Source organism: Pristiophorus japonicus, chromosome 26 (assembly GCF_044704955.1).
Source record: "Pristiophorus japonicus isolate sPriJap1 chromosome 26, sPriJap1.hap1, whole genome shotgun sequence".
Classification (NCBI taxonomy): Eukaryota; Metazoa; Chordata; class Chondrichthyes; family Pristiophoridae; genus Pristiophorus; species Pristiophorus japonicus.
This window is the reverse complement of record NC_092002.1, coordinates 12,814,494-12,839,538: the sequence shown is the minus strand read 5'-3', so window position 1 is coordinate 12,839,538 and position 25,045 is coordinate 12,814,494. Positions and strand designations below refer to the sequence as shown.

The 25,045-nt window shown below is 51.8% G+C and overlaps 1 protein-coding gene across 1 annotated transcript in view; it reads right to left on the bottom strand.

The window, feature by feature from the left end:
* blvrb (biliverdin reductase B) overlaps positions 1 to 24,790 on the bottom strand; it is a 49,449-nt gene extending 24,659 nt beyond the window's left edge. The window contains exon 1 of the mRNA XM_070867837.1: positions 24,549 to 24,790. Within this exon, the coding sequence (XP_070723938.1) occupies positions 24,549 to 24,624 (76 nt within the window). The 5' untranslated portion in view covers positions 24,625 to 24,790. The remainder of the gene's footprint in view (positions 1 to 24,548) is intronic.
* Positions 24,791 to 25,045: the final 255 nt, after the last annotated feature.

Genomic DNA, 25,045 nt, shown 5'->3' with positions numbered 1-25,045 from the left:
GGGTGTTTTAACCAGTTCACAATATCTAGGGCCAGTTGACAGTGTCTTGGACCAGTTGTCCGTGTCTTGGACCAATTGACAGTGCGCTGGACCAATTGACAATGTCTTGGACCAGTTGACAGTGTCCTGGACCAGTTGACAGTGTCTAGGACCAGTTGACAGTGTCTTGGCCCAGTTGGCATTGCCCTGGACCAGCTGACAGTGCCTTGGACCAGTTGACAGTGTCTAGAACCAGTTGACAGTGTCTTGGACTAATTGTCAGTATCTAGGACCAGTTGACAGTGCTTTGGACCAGTTGACAGTGCCTTGGACCAGTTGACAGTGCTCTGGACTAGTTGACAGTGTCTAGGACCAGTTGGACAGCCTTGGACCAATTGACAGTGTCTCTGACCAGTTGACAGTGCCCTGGACCAGTTGACAGGTGTTATAACTAGTTCACAGTATCTAGGGTCAGTTGACAGTGTCTAGGACCAGTTGTCCGTGTCTTGGACCAATTGACAGTGCGCTGGACCAATTGACAATGTCTTGGACCAGTTGACAGTGTCCTGGACCAGTTGACAGTGTCTAGGACCAGTTGCCAGTGTCTTGGACCAGTTGGCAGTGCCCTGGACCAGCTGACAGTGCCTTGGACCAGTTGGTAGTGCCTAGAACCAGTTGCCAGTGTCTTGGACCAGTTGTCAGTGTCTTGGACCAGTTGACAGTGCCTAGGGCCAGTTGTCAGTGTCTAGGACCAGTTGTCAGTGTCCTGGACCAGTTGCCAGTGTCTTGAACCAGTTATCAATGTCCCGGTCTAGTTGACAGTGTCTCGGACTTGTTGTCAGTGTCCTTGACCAGTTGATAGTGTCTAGGACCAGTTGTCGGTGTCCTGGACCAGTGGTCAGTGTCCTGGACCAGTTGTCAGTGTCCTGGACCAGTTGTCAGTGTCCTGGACCAGTTGTCAGTGTCCTGGACCAGTTGTCAAAGTCCTTGACCAGTTGTCAGTGTCTATGACCATTTGTCAGTTTCTCGGACCAGTTGACAGTGTCAAGGACCAGTCCTCAGTGTCCTGGACCAGTTGTCAGTGTCCAGGACCAGTTGACAGTGCCTTGGACCAGTTGACAGTGTCTAGAACCAGTTGACAGTGTCTCGGACCAGTTGTCAGTGTCTTGGACCAGTTGTCAGTGTCTTGGACCAGTTGTCAGTGTCTTGGACCAGTTGTCCGTGTCTTGGACCAATTGACAGTGCCCTGGACCAATTGACAGTGTCTTGGACCAGTTGACAATGTCCTGGATCAGTTGTCAGTGGCCTGGACCAGTTGACAGTGTCTAGGACCAGTTAACAGTGTCTTGGACCAGTTGGCAGTGCCCTGGACCAGCTGACAGTGCCTTGGACCAGTTGACAGTGCCTTGGACCAGTTGACAGTGTCTTGGACTAATTGTCAGTGTCTAGGACCAGTTGACAGTGTCTTGGACTAATTGTCAGTGTCTAGGACCAGTTGACATTGCCTTGGACCAGTTGACAGCGCCCTGGACTAGTTGACAGTGTCGAGGACCAGTTGGACAGTGTCCAGGACCAGTTCACAGTGTCTGGGACCAGTTGACAGCCTTGGACCAATTGACAGTGTCTCTGACCAGTTGACAGTGCCCTGGACCAGTAGAGGGGTGTTATAACCAGTTCACAGTATCTCGGGCCAGTTGACAGTGTCTAGGACCAGTTGCCAGTGCCCTGGACCAGTTGGCAGTGCCTTGGACTAGTTGACAGTGTCTAGAACCAGTTGACAGTGTCTTGGACTAATTGTCAGTGTCTAGGACCAGTTGATAATGTTTAAGACCAGGTGTCAGTGTCCTGGACCAGTTGACAGTGTCTAGGAACAGCTGACAGTACCCTGGACCAGGTGACAGTGTCTAGGACCAGTTGTCAGTGTCTTGGACCAGTTAACAGTGTCCAGGACCAGTTGACAGTGTCTAGGACCAATTGGCAGTGTCCTGGACAAGTTGTCAGTGTCCTGGACCAGTTGACAGTGTCTAGGAGCAGTTGCCAGTGTCCTGGACCAGTTGACAGTGTCTCGGACCAGTTGACAGTGTCCTGGACCAGTTGACAGTGTCTAGGACCAGTTGACAGTGTCTCGGACCAGCTGACAGTGTCTAGGACCAGTTGACAGTGTCTTGGACCAGTTGGCAGTGCCCTGAACCTGATGACAGTGTCCTGGACCAGTTGTCAGTGCCTAGGAGCAGTTGCCAGTGTCCTGGACCAGTTGACAGTGTCTCGGACCAGTTGACAGTGTCCTGGACCAGCTGACCGTGTCTAGGACCAGTTGTCTTGGACCAGGTCACAGTATCTAGGACCAGTTGCCAGTGCCCTGGACCAGTTGACAGTGCCTTGGACCAGTTGTCAGTGTCTTGGGCCAGTTGACAGTGCCCTGGACCAGCTGTCAGTGTCGAGGACCAGTTGATAGTGTCCTGGACCAGTTGACAGTGTCTAGGACCAGTTGTCAGTGTCCTGGACCAGCTGTCAGTGTCTAGGACCAGTTGACGGGTGTTATAACCAGTTCACAGTATCTAGGGCCAGTTGACAGTGTCTAGGAGCAGTTGCCAGTGTCCTGGACCAGTTAACAGTGTCCAGGACCAGTTGACAGTGTCTAGGACCAATTGGCAGTGTCCTGGACCAGTTGTCAGTGGCCTGGACCAGTTGACAGTGTCTAGGAGCAGTTACCAGTGTCCTGGACCAGTTGACAGTGTCTAGGACCAGTTGACAGTGTCTCGGACCAGTTGACAGTGCCCTGGACCAGCTGACAGTGTCTAGGACCAGTTGATAGGGTCTAGGACCAGTTGTCAGTGTCTTGGACTAGTTGACAGTGTCGAGGACCAGTTGCCAGTGTCTAGGACCAGTTGACAGTGTCTTGGACCAGTTGACAGTGTCTTGGACCAGTTGTCCTTGTCTTGGACCAGTTGACAGTGTCCGGGACCAGTTGACAGCCTTGGACCAATTGACAGTGTCTAGGACCAGTTGATAGGGTCTAGGACCAGTTGACAGTGTCCTGGACCTGTTGACAGTGTCTAGGACCAGTTGACAGTGTCTCGGACCAGCTGACAGTGTCTAGGACCAGTTGTCTTGGACCTGTTCACAGTATCTAGGGCCAGTTGACAGTGTCTAGGACCAGTTGCCAGTGCCCTGGACCAGTTGACAGTGCCTTGGACCAGTTGTCAGTGTCTTGGGCCAGTTGACAGTGCCCTGGACCAGCTGACAGTGTCTAGGACCAGTTGATAGGGTCTAGGACCAGTTGTCAGTGTCTTGGACTAGTTGACAGTGTCGAGGACCAGTTGCCAGTGTCTAGGACCAGTTGACAGTGTCTTGGACCAGTTGTCCTTGTCTTGGACCAGTTGACAGTGTCCGGGACCAGTTGACAGCCTTGGACCAATTGACAGTGTCTCTGACCAGTTGACAGTGCCCTGGACCAGTTGACGGGTGTCCTGGACCAGTTGACAGTATCCTGGACCAGTTGACAGTGTCTAGGACCAGTTCACAATGTCTAAGACCAGGGGTCATTATATTGGACCAGTTGACAGTGTCTAGGAACAGCTGACAGTGTCTAGGAACATTTGACAGTGTCTAGGACCAATTGGCAGTGTCCTGGACCAGTTGTCAGTGGCCTGGACCAGTTGTCAGTGTCTGGGACCAGTTGTTAGTGTCTAGGACCAGTTGACAGTATCCTGGACCAGTTGATAGTATCCTGGACCAGTTGTCAGTGTCCTGGACCAGTTGACAGTGTCTAGGACCAGTTGACAATGTCTAGGACCAGTTGGCAATGCCCTGGACCTGATGACAGTGTCTAGGACCAGTTGTCAGTGTCTAGGAGCAGTTGCCAGTGTCCTGGACCAGTTGACAGTGTTTCGGACCAGTTGACAGTGTCCTGGACCAGCTGACCGTGTCTAGGACCAGTTGTCTTGGACCAGGTCACAGTATCTAGGGCCAGTTGACAGTGTCTAGGACCAGTTGCCAGTGCCCTGGACCAGTTGACAGTGCCTTGGACCAGTTGTCGGTGTCTTGGGCCAGTTGACAGTGCCCTGGACCAGCTGTCAGTGTCTAGGACCAGTTGACAGTGTCCTGGACCAGTTGACAGTGTCTTGGACTAGTTGACAGTGTCGAGGACCAGTTGACAGTGTCTAGGACCAGTTGTCAGTGTCTTGGACCAGTTGACAGTGTCTAGGACCAGTTGACAGTGTCTAGGACCAGTTGTCAGTGTCCTGGACCAGCTGTCAGTGTCTAGGACCACTTGACGGGTGTTATAACCAGTTCACAGTATCTAGGGCCAGTTGACAGTGTCTAGGAGCAGTTGCCAGTGTCCTGGACCAGTTGACAGTGTCCTGGACCAGTTGACAGTGTCTAGGACCAGTCGTCAGTGTCCTGGACCAGTTGACAGTGTCTCGGACCAGTTGACAGGGTCTTGGACCAGTTGACAGGGTCTTGGACCAGTTGACAGTGTCCTGGACCAGCTGTCAGTGTCTGGGACCAGTTGTTAGTTTCCTGGAGCAGTTGACAGGACCTTGGACCAGTTGACTGTGTATTGGTCCAGTTGACAGTGTCTAGGACCAGTTGTCGGTGTCTTTGACCAGGTGTCAGCATCCTGGACCAGTTGACTGTGTCTAAGACCAGTTGACAGTGTGCTGGACCAGTTGTCAGTGTCTTGGACCAGTTGATAGTATCCTGGACCAGTTGACAGTGTCTAGGACCAGTTCACAATGTCTAAGACCAGGTGTCAGTATATTGGACCAGTTGACAGTGTCTAGGAACAGCTGACAGTGTCTAGGAACATTTGACAGTGTCTAGCACCAATTGGCAGTGTCCTGGACCAGTTGTCAGTGGCCTGGACCAGTTGACAGTGTCTGGAACCAGTTGTTAGTGTCTAGGACCAGTTGACAGTGTCCTGGACCAGTTGACAGTATCCTGGACCAGTTGATAGTGTCCTGGACCAGTTGTCAGTGTCCTGGACCAGTTGACAGTATCCTGGACCAGTTGACAGTGTCTTGGACCAGTTGATAGTGTCCTGGACCAGTTGACAGTGTCTAGGACCAGTTGACAGTGTCCTGGATCCGTTGACAGTGTCTAGGACCAGTTGATAATGTCTAAGACCAGGTGTCAGTGTCCTGAACCAGTTGACAGTGTCTAGGATCAGCTGACATTACCCTGGACCAGTTGTCAGTGTCTAGAACCAGTTGTCAGTGTCTTGGACCAGTTGACAGTGTCCAGGACCAGTTGACAGTGTCTTGGACTAGTTGACAGTGTCGAGGACCAGTTGACCGTGTCTAGGACCAGTTGTCAGTGTCTTGGACCAGTTGACAGTGTCTAGGACCAGTAGACAGTGTCCTGGACCAGTTGACAGTGTCTAGGACCAGTTGTCAGTGTCCTGGACCAGCTGTCAGTGTCTAGGACCAGTTGACGGGTGTTATAACCAGTTCAGAGTATCTAGGGCCAGTTGACAGTGTCTAGGAGCAGTTGCCAGTGTCCTGGACCAGTTGACAGTGTCTAGGACCAGTTGACAGTGTCCTGGACCAGTTGACAGTGTCTAGGACCAGTTGACAGTGTCCTGGACCAGCTGTCAGTGTCTGGGACCAGTGGTTAGTGTCTGGGACCAGTTGACAGGGTCTTGGACCAGTTGACAGGGTCTTGGACCAGTTGACAGGGCTTTGGACCAGTTGACAGTGTCTTGGACCAGTTGACAGTGTCATGGACCAGTTGACAGTGTCTAGCACCAGTTGTCAGTGTCTAGCACCAGATGTCAGTGTCTGGGACCAGTTGTCAGTATCTAGGACCAGTTGACAGGGTCTAGGACCAGTTGACAGTGTCCTGGACCAGTTGACAGTGTCTAGGACCAGTTGACAGTGTCTAGGACCAGTTGATAATGTCTAAGACCAGATGTCAGTGTCCTGAACCAGTTGACAGTGTCTAGGATCAGCTGACAGTACCCTGGACCAGTTGTCAGTGTCTAGAACCAGTTGTCAGTGTCTTGGACCAGTTGACCGTATCCAGGACCAGTTGACAGTGTCCAGGACCAGTTGATGGTGTCTAGAACCAGTTGACGGTGTCTAGGACCAGTCGTCAGTGTCTAGGACCAGTTGACAGTGTCCTGGACCAGTTGACAGTGTCTAGGACCAGTTGACAGTGTCCTGGACCAGCTGTCAGTGTCTGGGACCAGTGGTTAGTGTCTTGGACCAGTTGACAGGGTCTTGGACCAATTGACAGTGTCTCGGACCAGTTGGCAGGGTCTCGGACCAGTTGACAGGGCCTTGGACCAGTTGTCAATGTCTTGGACCAGTTGACAGTGTCAAGGGCCTATTGGCCGTGTCTAGGACCAGTTGACAGTGTCTAGGACCAGTTGACAGTGTCTAGGACCAGTTGTCAGTGGCCTGGACCAGTTGTTAGTGTCTAGAACCAGTTGACAGTCTCCTGGACCAGTTGACAGTATCCTGGACCAGTTGACAGTGTCTTGGACCAGTTGTCAGTGTCCTGGACCAGTTGTCAGTATCCTGGACCAGTTGACAGTGTCAAGGGCCAGTTGACAGTGTCTAGGACCAGTTCACAATGTCTAAGACCAGGTGTCAGTATATTGGACCAGTTGACAGTGTTAGGAACAGCTGACAGTGTCCTGGACCAAGTGACAGTGGCTAAGACCAGTTGTCAGTGTCTTGGACCAGTTGACAGTGTCCTGGACCAGTTGACAGTGTCTAGGAGCAGTTGCCAGTGTCTTGGACCAGTTGTCAGTGTCCTGGACCAGTTGACAGTATCCTGGACCAGTTGACAGTGTCTTTGACCAGTTGACAGTATCAAGGGCCAGTTGACAGTGCCTAGGACCAGTTCACAATGTCTAAGACCAGGTGTCAGTATATTGGACCAGTTGACAGTATCAAGGAACAGCTGACAGTGTCCTGGACCAAGTGACAGTGGCTAAGACCAGTTGTCAGTGTCTTGGACCAGTTGACAGTGTCTCGGACCAGTTGTCAGTGTCTAGGAGCAGTTGACAGTGTCTCGGACCAGTTGTCAGTGTCTAGGAGCAGTTGACAGTGTCTCGGACCAGTTGGCAGGGTCTTGGACCAGTTGACAGTGTCTTGGACCAGTTGACAGTGTCTAGCACCAGTTGTCAGTGTCTAGCACCAGATGTCAGTGTCTGGGACCAGTTGTCAGTATCTAGGTCCAGTTGACAGGGTCTAGGACCAGTTGACAGTGTCCTGGACCAGTTGACAGTGTCCTGGACCAGTTGACAGTGTCTAGGACCAGTTGATAATGTCTAAGACCAGATGTCAGTGTCCTGAACCAGTTGACAGTGTCTAGGATCAGCTGACAGTACTCTGGACCAGTTGTCAGTGTCTAGAACCAGTTGTCAGTGTCTTGGACCAGTTGACAGTGTCCAGGACCAGTTGACAGTGTCCAGGACCAGTTGACAGTGTCCAGGACCAGTTGACAGTGTCCAGGACCAGTTGACGGTGTCTAGGACCAGTCGTCAGTGCCTTGGACCAGTTGACAGTGTCTAGGACCCGTTGTCAGTGTCTAGGACCAATTGACAGGGTCTCGGACCAGTTGGCAGGGTCTCGGACCAGTTGACAGGGCCTTGGACCAGTTGTCAATGTCTTGGACCAGTTGACAGTGTCAAGGGCCAATTAACCATGTCTAGGAGCAGTTGACAGTGTCTAGGACCAGTTGACAGTGTCCTGGACCAGTTGTCAGTCTCTAGGACCAGTTGATAGTGTCTCGGACCAGTTGACAGTATCCTGGACCAGTTGACAGTATCCTGGACCAGTTGACAGTGTCTTGGACCAGTTGTCAGTGTCAAGGGCCAGTTGACAGTGTCTAGGACCAGTTCACAATGTCTAGGACCAGTTGACAGTATCCTGGACCAGTTGACAGTATCCTGGACCAGTTGACAGTGTCTTGGACCAGTTGTCAGTATCCTGGACCAGTTGACAGTGTCTTGGACCAGTTGATAGTATCCTGGACCAGTTGACAGTATCCTGGACCAGTTGACAGTGTCTTGGACCAGTTGTCAGTGTCCTGGACCAGTTGTCAGTGTCTTTGACCAGTTGACAGTATCAAGGGCCAGTTGACAGTGCCTAGGACCAGTTCACAATGTCTAAGACCAGGTATCAGTATATTGGACCAGTTGACAGTATCTAGGAACAGCTGACAGTGTCCTGGACCAAGTGACAGTGGCTAAGACCAGTTGTCAGTGTCTTGGACCAGTTGACAGTGTCTCGGACCAGTTGTCAGTGTCTAGGAGCAGTTGACAGTGTCTCGGACCAGTTGTCAGTGTCTAGGAGCAGTTGACAGTGTCTCGGACCAGTTGGCAGGGTCTTGGACCAGTTGACAGTGTCTTGGACCAGTTGACAGTGTCCTGGACCAGTTGACAGTGTCATGGACCAGTTGACAGTGTCATGGACCAGTTGTCAGTGTCTAGCACCAGATGTCAGTGTCTTGGACCAGTTGACAGTGTCCAGAACCAGTTGACAGTGTCCAGGACCAGTTGACAGTGTCCAGGACCAGTTGACAGTGTCCAGGACCAGTTGACAGTGTCCAGGACCCGTTGTCAGTGTCTAGGACCAGTTGTCAGTGTCTTGGACCAGTTGTTAGTGTCTAGGACCAGTTGACAGTATCCTGGACCAGTTGACAGTATCCTGGACCAGTTGACAGTGTCTTGGACCAGTTGTCAGTGGCCTGGACCAGTTGACAGTGTCTAGGAGCAGTTGCCAGTGTCCTGGACCAGCTGTCAGTGTCTGGGACCAGTTGTTAGTGTCTAGGACCAGTTGACAGTATCCTGGACCAGTTGACAGTATCCTGGACCAGTTGACAGTGTCTTGGACCAGTTGTCAGTGTCCTGGACCAGTTGTCAGTATCCTGGACCAGTTGACAGTGTCTTGGACCAGTTGACAGTGTCTTGGACCAGTTGTCAGTATCCTGGACCAGTTGACAGTGTCTTGGACCAGTTGACAGTGTCTTGGACCAGTTGACAGTATCCTGGACCAGTTGACAGTATCCTGGACCAGTTGACAGTGTCCTGGACCAGTTGTCAGTGTCCTGGACCAGTTGTCAGTATCCTGGACCAGTTGACAGTATCCTGGACCAGTTGACAGTGTCTTGGACCAGTTGTCAGTGTCCTGGACCAGTTGTCAGTATCCTGGACCAGTTGACAGTGTCTTGGACCAGTTGTCAGTGTCCTGGACCAGTTGTCAGTATCCTGGACCAGTTGACAGTGTCTTGGACCAGTTGACAGTGTCTTGGACCAGTTGACAGTATCCTGGACCAGTTGACAGTATCCTGGACCAGTTGACAGTGTCCTGGACCAGTTGTCAGTGTCCTGGACCAGTTGTCAGTATCCTGGACCAGTTGACAGTGTCAAGGGCCAGTTGACAGTGTCTAGGACCAGTTCACAATGTCTAAGACCAGGTGTCAGTATATTGGACCAGTTGACAGTGTTAGGAACAGCTGACAGTGTCCTGGACCAAGTGACAGTGGCTAAGACCAGTTGTCAGTGTCTTGGACCAGTTGACAGTGTCCTGGACCAGTTGACAGTGTCTAGGAGCAGTTGCCAGTGTCTTGGACCAGTTGTCAGTGTCCTGGACCAGTTGACAGTGTCTTGGACCAGTTGTCAGTGTCCTGGACCAGTTGTCAGTATCCTGGACCAGTTGACAGTGTCTTGGACCAGTTGACAGTATCCTGGACCAGTTGACAGTATCCTGGACCAGTTGACAGTGTCTAGGACCAGTTCACAATGTCTAAGACCAGGTGTCAGTATATTGGACCAGTTGACAGTGTTAGGAACAGCTGACAGTGTCCTGGACCAAGTGACAGTGGCTAAGACCAGTTGTCAGTGTCTTGGACCAGTTGACAGTGTCCTGGACCAGTTGACAGTGTCTAGGAGCAGTTGCCAGTGTCTTGGACCAGTTGTCAGTGTCCTGGACCAGTTGACAGTATCCTGGACCAGTTGACAGTGTCTTTGACCAGTTGACAGTATCAAGGGCCAGTTGACAGTGCCTAGGACCAGTTCACAATGTCTAAGACCAGGTATCAGTATATTGGACCAGTTGACAGTATCTAGGAACAGCTGACAGTGTCCTGGACCAAGTGACAGTGGCTAAGACCAGTTGTCAGTGTCTTGGACCAGTTGACAGTGTCTCGGACCAGTTGTCAGTGTCTAGGAGCAGTTGACAGTGTCTCGGACCAGTTGTCAGTGTCTAGGAGCAGTTGACAGTGTCTCGGACCAGTTGGCAGGGTCTTGGACCAGTTGACAGTGTCTTGGACCAGTTGACAGTGTCCTGGACCAGTTGACAGTGTCATGGACCAGTTGACAGTGTCATGGACCAGTTGTCAGTGTCTAGCACCAGATGTCAGTGTCTAGCACCAGATGTCAGTGTCTTGGACCAGTTGACAGTGTCCAGAACCAGTTGACAGTGTCCAGGACCAGTTGACAGTGTCCAGGACCAGTAGCAGTGTCCAGGACCAGTTGACAGTGTCCAGGACCAGTTGACAGTGTCCAGGACCCGTTGTCAGTGTCTAGGACCAGTTGTCAGTGTCTTGGACCAGTTGTTAGTGTCTAGGACCAGTTGACAGTATCCTGGACCAGTTGACAGTATCCTGGACCAGTTGACAGTGTCCAGGACCAGTTGACAGTGTCCATGACCAGTTGACAGTGTCCAGGACCAGTTGACAGTGTCCAGGACCCGTTGTCAGTGTCTAGGACCAATTGACAGTGTCTCGGACCAGTTGGCAGGGTCTCGGACCAGTTGACAGGGCCTCGGACCAGTTGACAGGGCCTTGGACCAGTTGTCAATGTCTTGGACCAGTTGACAGTGTCAAGGGCCAATTGACCGTGTCTAGGAGCAGTTGACAGTGTCTAGGACCAGTTGACAGTGTCCTGGACCAGTTGTCAGTGTCTAGGACCAGTTGACAGTGTCTCGGACCAGTTGACAGTGTCTAGGACCAGTTGTCAGTGGCCTGGACCAGTTGACAGTGTCTAGGAGCAGTTGCCAGTGTCCTGGACCAGCTGTCAGTGTCTGGGACCAGTTGTTAGTGTCTAGGACCAGTTGACAGTATCCTGGACCAGTTGACAGTATCCTGGACCAGTTGACAGTGTCTTGGACCAGTTGTCAGTGGCCTGGACCAGTTGACAGTGTCTAGGAGCAGTTGCCAGTGTCCTGGACCAGCTGTCAGTGTCTGGGACCAGTTGTCAGTGTCCTGGACCAGTTGTCAGTATCCTGGACCAGTTGACAGTGTCTTGGACCAGTTGACAGTATCCTGGACTAGTTGACAGTATCCTGGACCAGTTGACAGTGTCCTGGACCAGTTGTCAGTGTCCTGGACCAGTTGTCAGTATCCTGGACCAGTTGACAGTGTCTTGGACCAGTTGACAGTGTCAAGGGCCAGTTGACAGTGTCTAGGACCAGTTCACAATGTCTAAGACCAGGTGTCAGTATATTGGACCAGTTGACAGTGTTAGGAACAGCTGACAGTGTCCTGGACCAAGTGACAGTGGCTAAGACCAGTTGTCAGTGTCTTGGACCAGTTGACAGTGTCCAGGACCAGTAGCAGTGTCCAGGACCAGTTGACAGTGTCCAGGACCAGTTGACAGTGTCCAGGACCAGTTGACGGTGTCTAGGACCAGTCGTCAGTGCCTTGGACCAGTTGACAGTGTCTAGGACCCGTTGTCAGTGTCTAGGACCAATTGACAGGGTCTCGGACCAGTTGGCAGGGTCTCGGACCAGTTGACAGGGCCTTGGACCAGTTGTCAATGTCTTGGACCAGTTGACAGTGTCAAGGGCCAATTAACCATGTCTAGGAGCAGTTGACAGTGTCTAGGACCAGTTGACAGTGTCCTGGACCAGTTGTCAGTGTCTAGGACCAGTTGATAGTGTCTCGGACCAGTTGACAGTATCCTGGACCAGTTGACAGTATCCTGGACCAGTTGACAGTGTCTTGGACCAGTTGTCAGTGTCAAGGGCCAGTTGACAGTGTCTAGGACCAGTTCACAATGTCTAGGACCAGTTGACAGTATCCTGGACCAGTTGACAGTATCCTGGACCAGTTGACAGTGTCTTGGACCAGTTGTCAGTGTCCTGGACCAGTTGTCAGTGTCCTGGACCAGTTGACAGTGTCTTGGACCAGTTGATAGTATCCTGGACCAGTTGACAGTATCCTGGACCAGTTGACAGTGTCTTGGACCAGTTGTCAGTGTCCTGGACCAGTTGTCAGTGTCTTTGACCAGTTGACAGTATCAAGGGCCAGTTGACAGTGCCTAGGACCAGTTCACAATGTCTAAGACCAGGTATCAGTATATTGGACCAGTTGACAGTATCTAGGAACAGCTGACAGTGTCCTGGACCAAGTGACAGTGGCTAAGACCAGTTGTCAGTGTCTTGGACCAGTTGACAGTGTCTCGGACCAGTTGTCAGTGTCTAGGAGCAGTTGACAGTGTCTCGGACCAGTTGTCAGTGTCTAGGAGCAGTTGACAGTGTCTCGGACCAGTTGGCAGGGTCTTGGACCAGTTGACAGTGTCTTGGACCAGTTGACAGTGTCCTGGACCAGTTGACAGTGTCATGGACCAGTTGACAGTGTCATGGACCAGTTGTCAGTGTCTAGCACCAGATGTCAGTGTCTTGGACCAGTTGACAGTGTCCAGAACCAGTTGACAGTGTCCAGGACCAGTTGACAGTGTCCAGGACCAGTTGACAGTGTCCAGGACCAGTTGACAGTGTCCAGGACCCGTTGTCAGTGTCTAGGACCAGTTGTCAGTGTCTTGGACCAGTTGTTAGTGTCTAGGACCAGTTGACAGTATCCTGGACCAGTTGACAGTATCCTGGACCAGTTGACAGTGTCTTGGACCAGTTGTCAGTGGCCTGGACCAGTTGACAGTGTCTAGGAGCAGTTGCCAGTGTCCTGGACCAGCTGTCAGTGTCTGGGACCAGTTGTTAGTGTCTAGGACCAGTTGACAGTATCCTGGACCAGTTGACAGTATCCTGGACCAGTTGACAGTGTCTTGGACCAGTTGTCAGTGTCCTGGACCAGTTGTCAGTATCCTGGACCAGTTGACAGTGTCTTGGACCAGTTGACAGTGTCTTGGACCAGTTGACAGTATCCTGGACCAGTTGACAGTATCCTGGACCAGTTGACAGTGTCCTGGACCAGTTGTCAGTGTCCTGGACCAGTTGTCAGTATCCTGGACCAGTTGACAGTGTCAAGGGCCAGTTGACAGTGTCTAGGACCAGTTCACAATGTCTAAGACCAGGTGTCAGTATATTGGACCAGTTGACAGTGTTAGGAACAGCTGACAGTGTCCTGGACCAAGTGACAGTGGCTAAGACCAGTTGTCAGTGTCTTGGACCAGTTGACAGTGTCCTGGACCAGTTGACAGTGTCTAGGAGCAGTTGCCAGTGTCTTGGACCAGTTGTCAGTGTCCTGGACCAGTTGACAGTATCCTGGACCAGTTGACAGTGTCTTTGACCAGTTGACAGTATCAAGGGCCAGTTGACAGTGCCTAGGACCAGTTCACAATGTCTAAGACCAGGTATCAGTATATTGGACCAGTTGACAGTATCTAGGAACAGCTGACAGTGTCCTGGACCAAGTGACAGTGGCTAAGACCAGTTGTCAGTGTCTTGGACCAGTTGACAGTGTCTCGGACCAGTTGTCAGTGTCTAGGAGCAGTTGACAGTGTCTCGGACCAGTTGTCAGTGTCTAGGAGCAGTTGACAGTGTCTCGGACCAGTTGGCAGGGTCTTGGACCAGTTGACAGTGTCTTGGACCAGTTGACAGTGTCCTGGACCAGTTGACAGTGTCATGGACCAGTTGACAGTGTCATGGACCAGTTGTCAGTGTCTAGCACCAGATGTCAGTGTCTAGCACCAGATGTCAGTGTCTTGGACCAGTTGACAGTGTCCAGAACCAGTTGACAGTGTCCAGGACCAGTTGACAGTGTCCAGGACCAGTAGCAGTGTCCAGGACCAGTTGACAGTGTCCAGGACCAGTTGACAGTGTCCAGGACCCGTTGTCAGTGTCTAGGACCAGTTGTCAGTGTCTTGGACCAGTTGTTAGTGTCTAGGACCAGTTGACAGTATCCTGGACCAGTTGACAGTATCCTGGACCAGTTGACAGTGTCCAGGACCAGTTGACAGTGTCCATGACCAGTTGACAGTGTCCAGGACCAGTTGACAGTGTCCAGGACCCGTTGTCAGTGTCTAGGACCAATTGACAGTGTCTCGGACCAGTTGGCAGGGTCTCGGACCAGTTGACAGGGCCTCGGACCAGTTGACAGGGCCTTGGACCAGTTGTCAATGTCTTGGACCAGTTGACAGTGTCAAGGGCCAATTGACCGTGTCTAGGAGCAGTTGACAGTGTCTAGGACCAGTTGACAGTGTCCTGGACCAGTTGTCAGTGTCTAGGACCAGTTGACAGTGTCTCGGACCAGTTGACAGTGTCTAGGACCAGTTGTCAGTGGCCTGGACCAGTTGACAGTGTCTAGGAGCAGTTGCCAGTGTCCTGGACCAGCTGTCAGTGTCTGGGACCAGTTGTTAGTGTCTAGGACCAGTTGACAGTATCCTGGACCAGTTGACAGTATCCTGGACCAGTTGACAGTGTCTTGGACCAGTTGTCAGTGGCCTGGACCAGTTGACAGTGTCTAGGAGCAGTTGCCAGTGTCCTGGACCAGCTGTCAGTGTCTGGGACCAGTTGTCAGTGTCCTGGACCAGTTGTCAGTATCCTGGACCAGTTGACAGTGTCTTGGACCAGTTGACAGTATCCTGGACTAGTTGACAGTATCCTGGACCAGTTGACAGTGTCCTGGACCAGTTGTCAGTGTCCTGGACCAGTTGTCAGTATCCTGGACCAGTTGACAGTGTCTTGGACCAGTTGACAGTGTCAAGGGCCAGTTGACAGTGTCTAGGACCAGTTCACAATGTCTAAGACCAGGTGTCAGTATATTGGACCAGTTGACAGTGTTAGGAACAGCTGACAGTGTCCTGGACCAAGTGACAGTGGCTAAGACCAGTTGTCAGTGTCTTGGACCAGTTGACAGTGTCCTGGACCAGTTGACAGTGTCTAGGAGCAGTTGCCAGTGTCTTGGACCAGTTGTCAGTGTCCTGGACCAGTTGACAGTATCCTGGACCAGTTGACAGTGTCTTTGACCAGTTGACAGTGTCAAGGGCCAGTTGACAGTGCCTAGGACCAGTTCACAATGTCTAAGACCAGGTGTCAGTATATTGGACCAGTTGACAGTATCTAGGAATAGCTGACAGTGTCCTGGACCAAGTGACAGTGGCTAAGACCAGTTGTCAGTGTCTTGGACCAGTTGACAGTGTCTCGGACCAGTTGTCAGTGTCTAGGAGCAGTTGACAGTGTCTCGGACCAGTTGTCAGTGTCTAGGAGCAGTTGACAGTGTCTCGGACCAGTTGGCAGGGTCTTGGACCAGTTGACAGTGTCTTGGACCAGTTGACAGTGTCCTGGACCAGTTGACAGTGTCATGGGCCAGTTGACAGTGTCTAGCACCAGTTGTCAGTGTCTAGCACCAGATGTCAGTGTCTGGGACCAGTTGTCAGTATCTAGGACCAGTTGACAGGGTCTTGGACCAGTTGACAGTGTCTTGGACCAGTTGACAGTGTCAAGGGCCAATTGACCGTGTCTATGAGCAGTTGACGGTGTCCTGGACCAGTTGACAGTGTCCTGGACCAGTTGACAGTGTCTAGAACCAGTCGTCAGTGTCCTGAACCAGTTGACAGTGTCTAGTATCAGCTGACAGTACCCTGGACCAGTTGTCAGTGTCTAGAACCAGTTGTCAGTGTCTTGGACCAGTTGACAGTGTCCAGGACCAGTTGACAGTGTCCAGGACCAGTTGACAGTGTCCTGGACTAGTTGACAGTGTCCTGGACCAGTTGACAGTGTCCTGGACCAGTCGTCAGTGTCCTGGACCAGTTGACAGTGTCTAGGACCAGTTGTCAGTGGCCTGGACCAGTTGACAGTGTCTAGGAGCAGTTGCCAGTGTCCTGGACCAGCTGTCACTGTCTGGGACCAGTTGTTAGTGTCTAGGACCAGTTGACAGTATCCTGGACCAGTTGACAGTATCCTGGACCAGTTGACAGTGTCTTGGACCAGTTGTCAGTGTCCTGGACCAGTTGACAGTATCCTGGACCAGTTGACAGTGTCTTGGACCAGTTGACAGTGTCAAGGGCCAGTTGACAGTGTCAAGGGCCAGTTGACAGTGTCTAGGACCAGTTCACAATGTCTAAGACCAGGTGTCAGTATATTGGACCAGTTGACAGTGTCTAGGAACAGCTGACAGTGTCCTGGACCAAGTGGCAGTGGCGAAGACCAGTTGTCAGTGTCTTGGACCAGTTGACAGTGTCCTGGACCAGTTGACAGTGTCTAGGAGCAGTTACCAGTGTCTTGGACCAGTTGTCAGTATCCTGGACCAGTTGACAGTATCCTGGACCAGTTGACAGTGTCTTTGACCAGTTGACAGTGTCAAGGGCCAGTTGACAGTGCCTAGGACCAGTTCACAATGTCTAAGACCAGGTGTCAGTATATTGGACCAGTTGACAGTGTCTAGGAACAGCTGACAGTAACCTGGACCAGTTGACAGTGTCTATGAACAGCTGACAGTACCCTGGACCAGTTGACAGTGTCCAGGACCAGTTGACAGTGTCCAGGACCAGTTGACGGTGTCTAGGACCAGTTGACGGTGTCTAGGACCAGTCGTCAGTGTCCTGGACCAGTTGACAGAGTCTAGGACCCGTTGTCAGTGTCTAGGACCAGTTGACAGTGTCTCGGACCAGTTGTCAGTGTCTAGGAGCAGTTGACAGTGTCTCGGACCAGTTGGCAGGGTCTTGGACCAGTTGACAGTGTCTAGCACCAGTTGTCAGTGTCCTCGACCAGCTTTCAGTGTCTGGGACCAGTTGTCAGTATCTTGGACCAGTTGACAGGGTCTTGGACCAGTTGACAGGGCCTTGGACCAGTTGACAGTGTCTCGGACCAGTTGACAGTGTCTAGGACCAGTTGTCATTGTCCTGGACCAGTCGTCAGTGTCCTGGACCAGTTGACAGTGTCTCGGACCAGTTGACAGTGTCTTGGACCAGTTGACAGTGTCCTGGACCAGTTGACAGTGTCTAGGACCAGTTGTCGGTGTCTTTGACCAGGTGTCAGCGTCCTGGACCAGTTAACTGTGTCTAAGACCAGTTGACAGTGTGCTGGACCAGTTGTCAGTGTCCTGGACTAGTTGACAGTATCCTGGACCAGTTGACAGTGTCTTGGACTAGTTGACAGTGCCTTGGACCAGTTGTCACTGTCCTGAACCAGTTGACAGTGTCTTGTACCAGTTCACAGTGTCGGACAAAAGAGCTCGGAGAGGATTGTTTTCTGCGGGTGGTCTGACTAACTCGATGCGTCTGCCTTCTGATTACAGGAACACGAAGAATTCCTCCCACCCTGATCTGTGAGCCGTTCGTTGATAACCCCCACCTCCCTCTCCTGGGCAGACAGATAAGTGTAGCCAGAAGCCGCTCCACTTATCTGCCAATTCCAAGCTGTTGTTTAATCAACAGAGCAAGGCATCAACTGACGGCTGACAACACTCGTGAGCATGAGTAATCAAAACCCCCCTCCCAGCATGTGAGCGTGAGTCAGCAAACATTGGCTGCAACCAAACACACAATTATCTGGAAGGTTTGCAGGTTTGCTCAAAGCACGAATCTTGAGGAATCCAATCTTTTCCATTTACAGAAAAGAACTTGCATTTATTGAGCGCCATTCACGACCTCAGGTCGTCTCAAAGCGAATCTGTCAGCTGTGGCTCAGTGGGCAGCACCCTCGCCTCTGAGTCAGAAGATTGTGGGTTCAAGTCCCACTCCAGAGAGTGGAGCACAAAAATCTAGGCTGACACTTGCAGTGCAGTGCTGAGGAAGTGCCGCACTGTCGGAGGTGCCGTTCTTCGGATGAGACATTAAACCGAGGCCCCGTCCGCCCCCTCAGTTGGACGTAAAAGATCCCATGGCACTATTCCGAAGAAGAGCAGGGGAGTTCTCCCTGGTCTCCTGGCCAATATGTATCTATCAATACCATGAAAACAGATTATCTGGTCAATATCATATTGCTGTTTGTGGGAGCTAGCTGTGCGCAAGTTGCCTGCTGCGTTTCCTACTTTACAACAGTGACTACATTTCAAAAAGTGTTTCATTGGCTGTAAAGCACTTTGGGAGGTCCGGTGGTCATGAAAGACGCTATGGAAATGCAAGTCTGTCTTTCTTTCAAATGCTTTACAGCCAATCAATGGGATATTTGAAGTGTAGGAAGGAGCTGGTTGTGAACTCCCTGTCTCTCTGTGTTATAGGGTGGGTACTCTGGGGGGGGGTGGTGGAGGGCAGAGTCCCATACTTGCCAGTTATCGGACGCTTAACTTACGGTGTGTTTGCAATGGGAACCCGGCCTAGGAGGCCCCGCAGAAAGGTCCTCAGTGTGCTAACAGGGCCGTCTCCCACTAATCTCACCTGCAGGCCCCGAGTAAGTCCTGGGAGAGGGAGCGTGGGGGGGGCATTGGAGGAAACCATGGCGGGGGTTGGTGCGGCCCATCATCAGTCGTGCTCCAGAGACACACAATCCAGACTGATCCTCCCAGTGCAATGCAATGCTGAGGGAAGAAGGCATGCGGAATACTTTCCTTTATTAGCTGAAGCATGGAATACACGAGCAGGGAGGTTATGCTTGAACTGTATGAAACACTAGTTAGGCCACAGCTGGAGTATTGCGTGCCGTTCTGGAAAGTGATTGCACTGGAGAGGGGATTTATGAAAATGTTGCCTGGGCTGAAGAATTTTAGTTATGAGGAAAGATTAGATACGCTGGGGCTCTTTTCCTTGGAACAGAGGAGGGGAGACCTTATTGAGGTGCATACAATTATGGGCGGCCTAGATAAAGTGGATAGTGTCATGTATTCAACCAGCATTGTAACCCATGTATAATCTGACCTAAATTGTACACTGTGAGAACACTGACCACTAGGTGGTGAACTTGTGGGAGATACTCCTTACCTAGACCTTCAGATATAAAAGGGGAAGCTCCACCCACTTCCTTCACTTGAGTGCTATGAAATAAAGGACAGGTCACAGACTGACCTTCTCTCAAGCATGGGCCTCGTGTGCATTTATACTGTATAGTAAGGACGTATCAATGACGACAAGAAACTGGGATTTAAACCACGCAAGCATGGCCACTAGCAGAACAGACGAGAGTTACTGTGTTAAGGAATGGTTGGGAGAGAGATTCAACATTGTTAAAGCAGCACACAGTTCTCCGGGCAATAACAGGGGCAGTCAGAGACGATCAACTGGCAAGGGACCTTTTGTTTCAAACAGCAGCTCATGCTGGAGGCGTGGAGGCACACACTCAGCCGGAGTTTGCAGAGGTGAGCAAAATACCTGCAGAAATTGCAGAAATGAACACTCGGGGAAATCGCTGGAAGCTGAAGTTCAGCGAGTTCATGTGGAGCACGTATACAGTTCATACACCAGAACGCCACCAATAATGATGAAAGTGCTCCTCAATGGCATCCCAGTATCAATGGAGCTAGACACGGGGGCCAGCCAGTCCCTGATGGGTATCAAACAGTTCGAAAAGTTGTGGCCGTCCAAGGCCAGGAGGCCAAAATTATCGCCGATTGACGCACAGCTACGGACTTACACAAAGCAGATCATTCCGGTGCTAGGCAGCGCCACGGTAGTCGTGACCCACAAAGATTCGGAGAACAGACTGCCACTCTGGATTCTCCCAGGGGACGGTCCCGCACTACTCGGGAGGAGTTGGCTTGCTGTCATGAACTGGAAATGGGGCGATGCCAATGCAATTTTCTCTGTGGAGCGAGTATCATGCTCACAGATCCTGGACAAATTTGACTCATTATTTCAACCCGGCATTGGCACTTTCATGGGGGCCAAGGTAGTGATTCACATAAACCCGGACGCCAGACCAGTACACCACAAGGCCAGAGCGGTGCCGTACGTGATGCGGGAAAAGATAGAAGGCGAATTGGACCGCCTGCTGAGGAAAGGCATCATCTCGCCAGTCGAAGTCAGTGACTGGCGAACCCGATTGTGCCGGTGCTCAAGGCGGATGGGTCGGTCAGGATATGTGGCGATTACAAGGCCACCATCAATCGGGTGTCACTCCAAGACCAGTACCCGTTACCGAGAGCGACGCTATCCGGTGCCAAACTTTTTTCAAAATTGGATCTGACCTCAGCTTACATGACCCAGGAGCTGGCGAGTGAGTCGAAGAAGCTGACCACCATCACGACACACAAGGGGTTGTTTGAGTACAACAGATGTCCGTTCGCGATTCGCTCGGCTGCCGCGATCTTCCAACAAAATATGGAAAGCCTCCTCAAGTCGATTCCAGGAACGGTGGTTTTACAGGACGACATCCTCATTACAGGTTACGATACTGAAGAACACCTCCACAACCTGGAGGAGGTGCTACGCAGACTGGACCGGGTAGGTCTGCGACTGAAAAAGGCGAAGTGCGTCTTCCTAGCTCCAGAGTTAGAATTCCTGGGGATGAGGGTAGCAGCAGACGGGTTCAGCCCTACTGCGTCCAAGACGGAAGCGAACCAGAGAGCACCCAGACCCCGTAACACGACGGAGCTGCGTTCATTCCTGGGGCTCCTGAACTATTTTGGTAACTTTCTTCCCAAATTGAGTATGCTGCTAGAGCTGCTACACGTGCTCCTACTCAAAGGTCGCGAATGGGTCTGGGAGGACAGCCAGGAAAGGGCTTTTAATAGAGCACGCAATTTGTTATGTTCCAACAATCTGTTAATGCTATATGACCCATGTAAGAAACTTGTGTTAACGTGCGATGCGTCGTCCTATGCAGTCGGGTGTATGTTGCAGCATGTCAATGCCAAGGGTCAGTTAAAGCCGGTAGCTTATGCCTCCAGAAGTCTGTCTCAGGCAGAAAGGGGCTACGGAATGGTAGAAAAGGAGGCGTTCGCATGTGTATATGCAGTAAAGAAAATGCACCAGTACCTGTTTGGCAGGAAATTTGAGCTGGAGAACAGATCACAAACCCCTAACGTCCCTTTTGGCCGACAACAAGGCCATAAATGCAAACGCATCGGCCCGCATACAGAGGTGGGCACTCACTTTAGCCGCCTATGACTACACAATTCGGCATAGACCGGGCACCGAAAACTGCGCCGATGCACTCAGCAGGGTCCCACTAGCCACTACTGAGGGGGCTACCGAGCATGCTGCTAAGATGGTCATGGCTGTTAAAGCTTTCGGAAGCGAAGGCTCACCCATGACAGCCAGTCAGATTAAAGTCTGGACAAATAGAGACCCGCTAATGTCTCTAGTCAAGAAATGTATCCTGAATGGGGACTGGGCAGCCACGTACAGGGCATGCCCTGAGAAATTTAAACCATTTCACAGGCGCAAGGATGAACTCTCGATTCAGGCCGATTGCCTACCGCGTAGTCATGCCCCAAATGGGCAGAGAGGTGTTCATCAGAGAACTCCACAATGAGCACCCGGGCATTGTCATGAAGAAGGCATTTGCCAGGTCACACGTTTGGTGGCCAGGGATAGACGCAGATCTGGAACTTTGAGTTCGCAGGTGCAACATGTGTGCCCAGCTGGGCAATGCGCCCAGGGAAGCCCCCCTTAGCCCATGGCCATGGCCCGCCAAGCTTTGGTCACGCATCCATGTGGACTACGCAGGTCCTTTCATGAGAAAAATTTTTTTGGTTGTAGTAGACACCTACTCCAAATGGATCGAGTGTGACATTTTAACTTCAAGTACATCCTCTGCCACAGTAGAAAGTCTACGGGCAATGTTCGCTGCCCACGGTCTACCGGACATCTTGGTCAGCGACACTGGCCCGTGTTTCACAAGCACTGAATTCCAGGACATCATGGCAGGCAATGGAATTAACCATGTTAGAACGGCACTGTTCAAGCCGGCCTCAAACAGCCAGGCAGAACGAGCAGTGCAGATAATCAAACAGCGGATGCTCAGAATCCAAGGGGGTTCCCTACAATGCCGCTTATCACGCCTCCTGTCGGCCTACAGATCCCGATCACACTCGCTCACAGGGGTTCCACCCACAGAGCTGCTAATGAAAAGGACGCTCAAAACCCGGTTATCCCTTATACACCCCATCATGAAAGAAATTGTCGGGAGCAGGAGCCAATCACAATATGACTACCGTGACAGGAATGTGAGGGCGGGATGTATTGATGTAATGACCCTGTTTTTGTCCTCAACTACGCTGCAGGGCCCAAATGGCTCGCAGGCACTGTGGTTGCCAAAGAGGGAAATAGGATTCTGGTAGTTAAACTTACCAATGGACAAATCTGCTGCAAACATGTGGATCAAACAAAAAGGAGGTTCAGCAACCCCATAGAAGAAGCAGAGGAAGAACATGATGTAGAGTTCACTCCACCACAGGTGACCGAACACAGGAACCAAAGGGAGGAGAGCCCAGTCACTGTGGGCAGTCCGGACAGGCCTGAGGCACCGCAAACAGCAGACACTCAGGCCGGCGCCCAACAACCGGAGCCCCAACTCAGGCGCTCTACAAGGGAGCGTAAACCACCAGAGAGACTCAACCTGTGATCCCAATAAGACTTTGGGGGGGGGGGGGAGGTGATGTCATGTATTCAACCAGCATTGTTACCCATGTATAATCTGACCTAAGTTGTACACTGTGAGAACACTGACCACTAGGTGGTGAACTTGTGGGAGACACTCCTAACCTAGACCTTCAGATATAAAAGGGGAAGCTCCACCCACTTCCTTCACTTGAGTGCTATGAAATAAAGGACAGGTCACAGACTGACCTTCTCTCAAGCATGGGCCTCGAGTGCATTTATACTGTATAGTAAGGACGTATCAGATAGGAAGGACCTATTTCCCTTAGCTAGAGGTCAACTACTAGGGGGCATAGATTTACAGTAATTGGGGGGATGTTTAGTGGGGATTTGAGGGGAAATTTCAGAAACCCTCATCACATTTAAAAAGAACTTGGATGTGCACTTGAAACCTACAGGGCTTTGGACCAAGAGCTGGAAAGTAAGATTAGGCCGGATAGCTCTTTTTCGACCAGCGTGGACACGATGGGGCGAAATGACCTCCTTCCGTGCTGTAAATTTCTATGATTCTATGAGTGCTGCACTATCGGAGGTGCCGTCTTTTGGATGAGACATTAAACCGAGGCCCTGACTGCCCTCTCAGGTGGACACAAAAGATCCCACGGCACTATTTCGAAGAAGAGCAGGGGAGTTTCCCCCCCGCCCCCGGTGTCCTGGTCAATATTTATCCCTCAATCATCAATAAAAAACAGATTATCTGGTCAATATCACATTGCTCTTTGTGGGAGCTTGCTGTGCGCAAATTGGCTGCTGCGTTGCCTGCATTCCAACAGTGACCACACTTCAAAAAGTACTTCATTGGCTGTAAAGTGTTTTGGGACATCCTGAGACTATTTAAAGGCGTCATTTCTTTTTTTGAACATTAATAGAGGACATCCAGACAGCAGATAATAACTACCTGAAATGCTGGTGTGTTTAGATCAGGGCAGCAGGTGCATCAAGAATCTTATGCAACTTATTGTATAACTTAAAATTGTATTTGCCACTTAGAATTGATGCTTTAACCAGCGGAGGAAGACTAAAAGCAGTACTACAGGCAATCTATCCGGGCAATTTAATGTTAAACAGAGACGAGTCGCACCCTCCTGGCTCGCTCGATCATTGGCTGATTCCTGTTCCCAAACATAGCCCCTGGCAGAGAGCAGGCCGCTGAGCGTTCAGAGCGAAATAAGCTCCCAGGCTTCGGCCGAGCCACGCTGCTCTCACTGTTCAGTATGTGGTCAGTTTCCCCGCCCTCACTGGTCAGTGCCTGGTCAGTTTCCCCGCTCTCACTGGTCAGTAGGTGATCAGTTTCCCCGCTCTTACTGGTCAGTAGGTGGTCAGTTTCCCTGCTGTCGCTGGTCAGTTTCCCCGCTCACTGGTCAGTTTCCCCAGCTCTCATTGGTCAGTTTCCCCGCTCTCACTGGTCAGTAGGTGGTCAGTTTCCCCGCTCTCACTGGTCAGTGCCTGGTCAGTTTCCCCGTTCTTACTGGTCAGTGCTTGGTCAGTTTCCCTGCTCCCACTGGTCAGTGCCTGGTCAGTTTCCCCGCTCTCACTGGTCAGTGCCTGGTCAGTTTACCAGCTCTCACTGGTCAGTAGGTGGTCAGTTTCCCGGCCCTCACTGGTCAGTGTCTGGCCAGTTTTCCAGCTCTCACTGGTCAGTAGGTGGTCAGTTTCCTGGCCATCACTGGTCAGTGCCTGGTCAATTTCCCAGTTCTCACTGGTCAGTAGGTGGTCAGTTTTCCGGCCGTCACTGGTCAGTGCCTGGTCAGTTTCCCCTCTCTCACTGGTCAGTGCCTGGTCAGTTTCCCAGCTCTCACTGATCAGTTTCCCAGATGTTACTGGTCAGTGCCTGGTCACTTTCCCAGCTATCACTGGTCAGTGGGCGGTCAGTCTCCCTCAGGCTTCGGCACTTTCTCACCTGCAGCGATTGCCTGCGTCAGGGTCGCGAGTCCCGTCATCCCGGTGGAGCCGAAGATCGCCACCTTCTTTCCCATGTCTGCGCCCGCTCTGTTTCTCTCTGTCTCTGACCCTCCGGTCCGCCCGCTCTCCCCGGGCTCAGTAACTTTCTCTGCGGCTTCCGGGTGAGACTCCGCCCAACAGCCGCTCGGGCCCGGGGATCCGCTCTCTCTCCTTTCCCAGTGAGAGTCAGTGAGACACAGTGAACAAGGGGAGGGAGAGAGAGGGGAGAGAAGGGAGGGGGTGGGGAAGGGCAGGGATAGGAGGGAGGGGAGGAGGGGGGTGGGAGAGAGAGGATGGGAAGGAGAGGGGAGAGAAGGGAGGGGGTGGGGAAGGGCAGAGATAGGAGGGGGGAAGGGGTGGGAGAGAGGGGATGGGAAGGAGAGGGGAGAGAAGGGAGGGGGTGGGGAAGGGCAGAGATAGGAGGGAGGGGAGGGGTGGGAGATAGGAGGGAGGGGT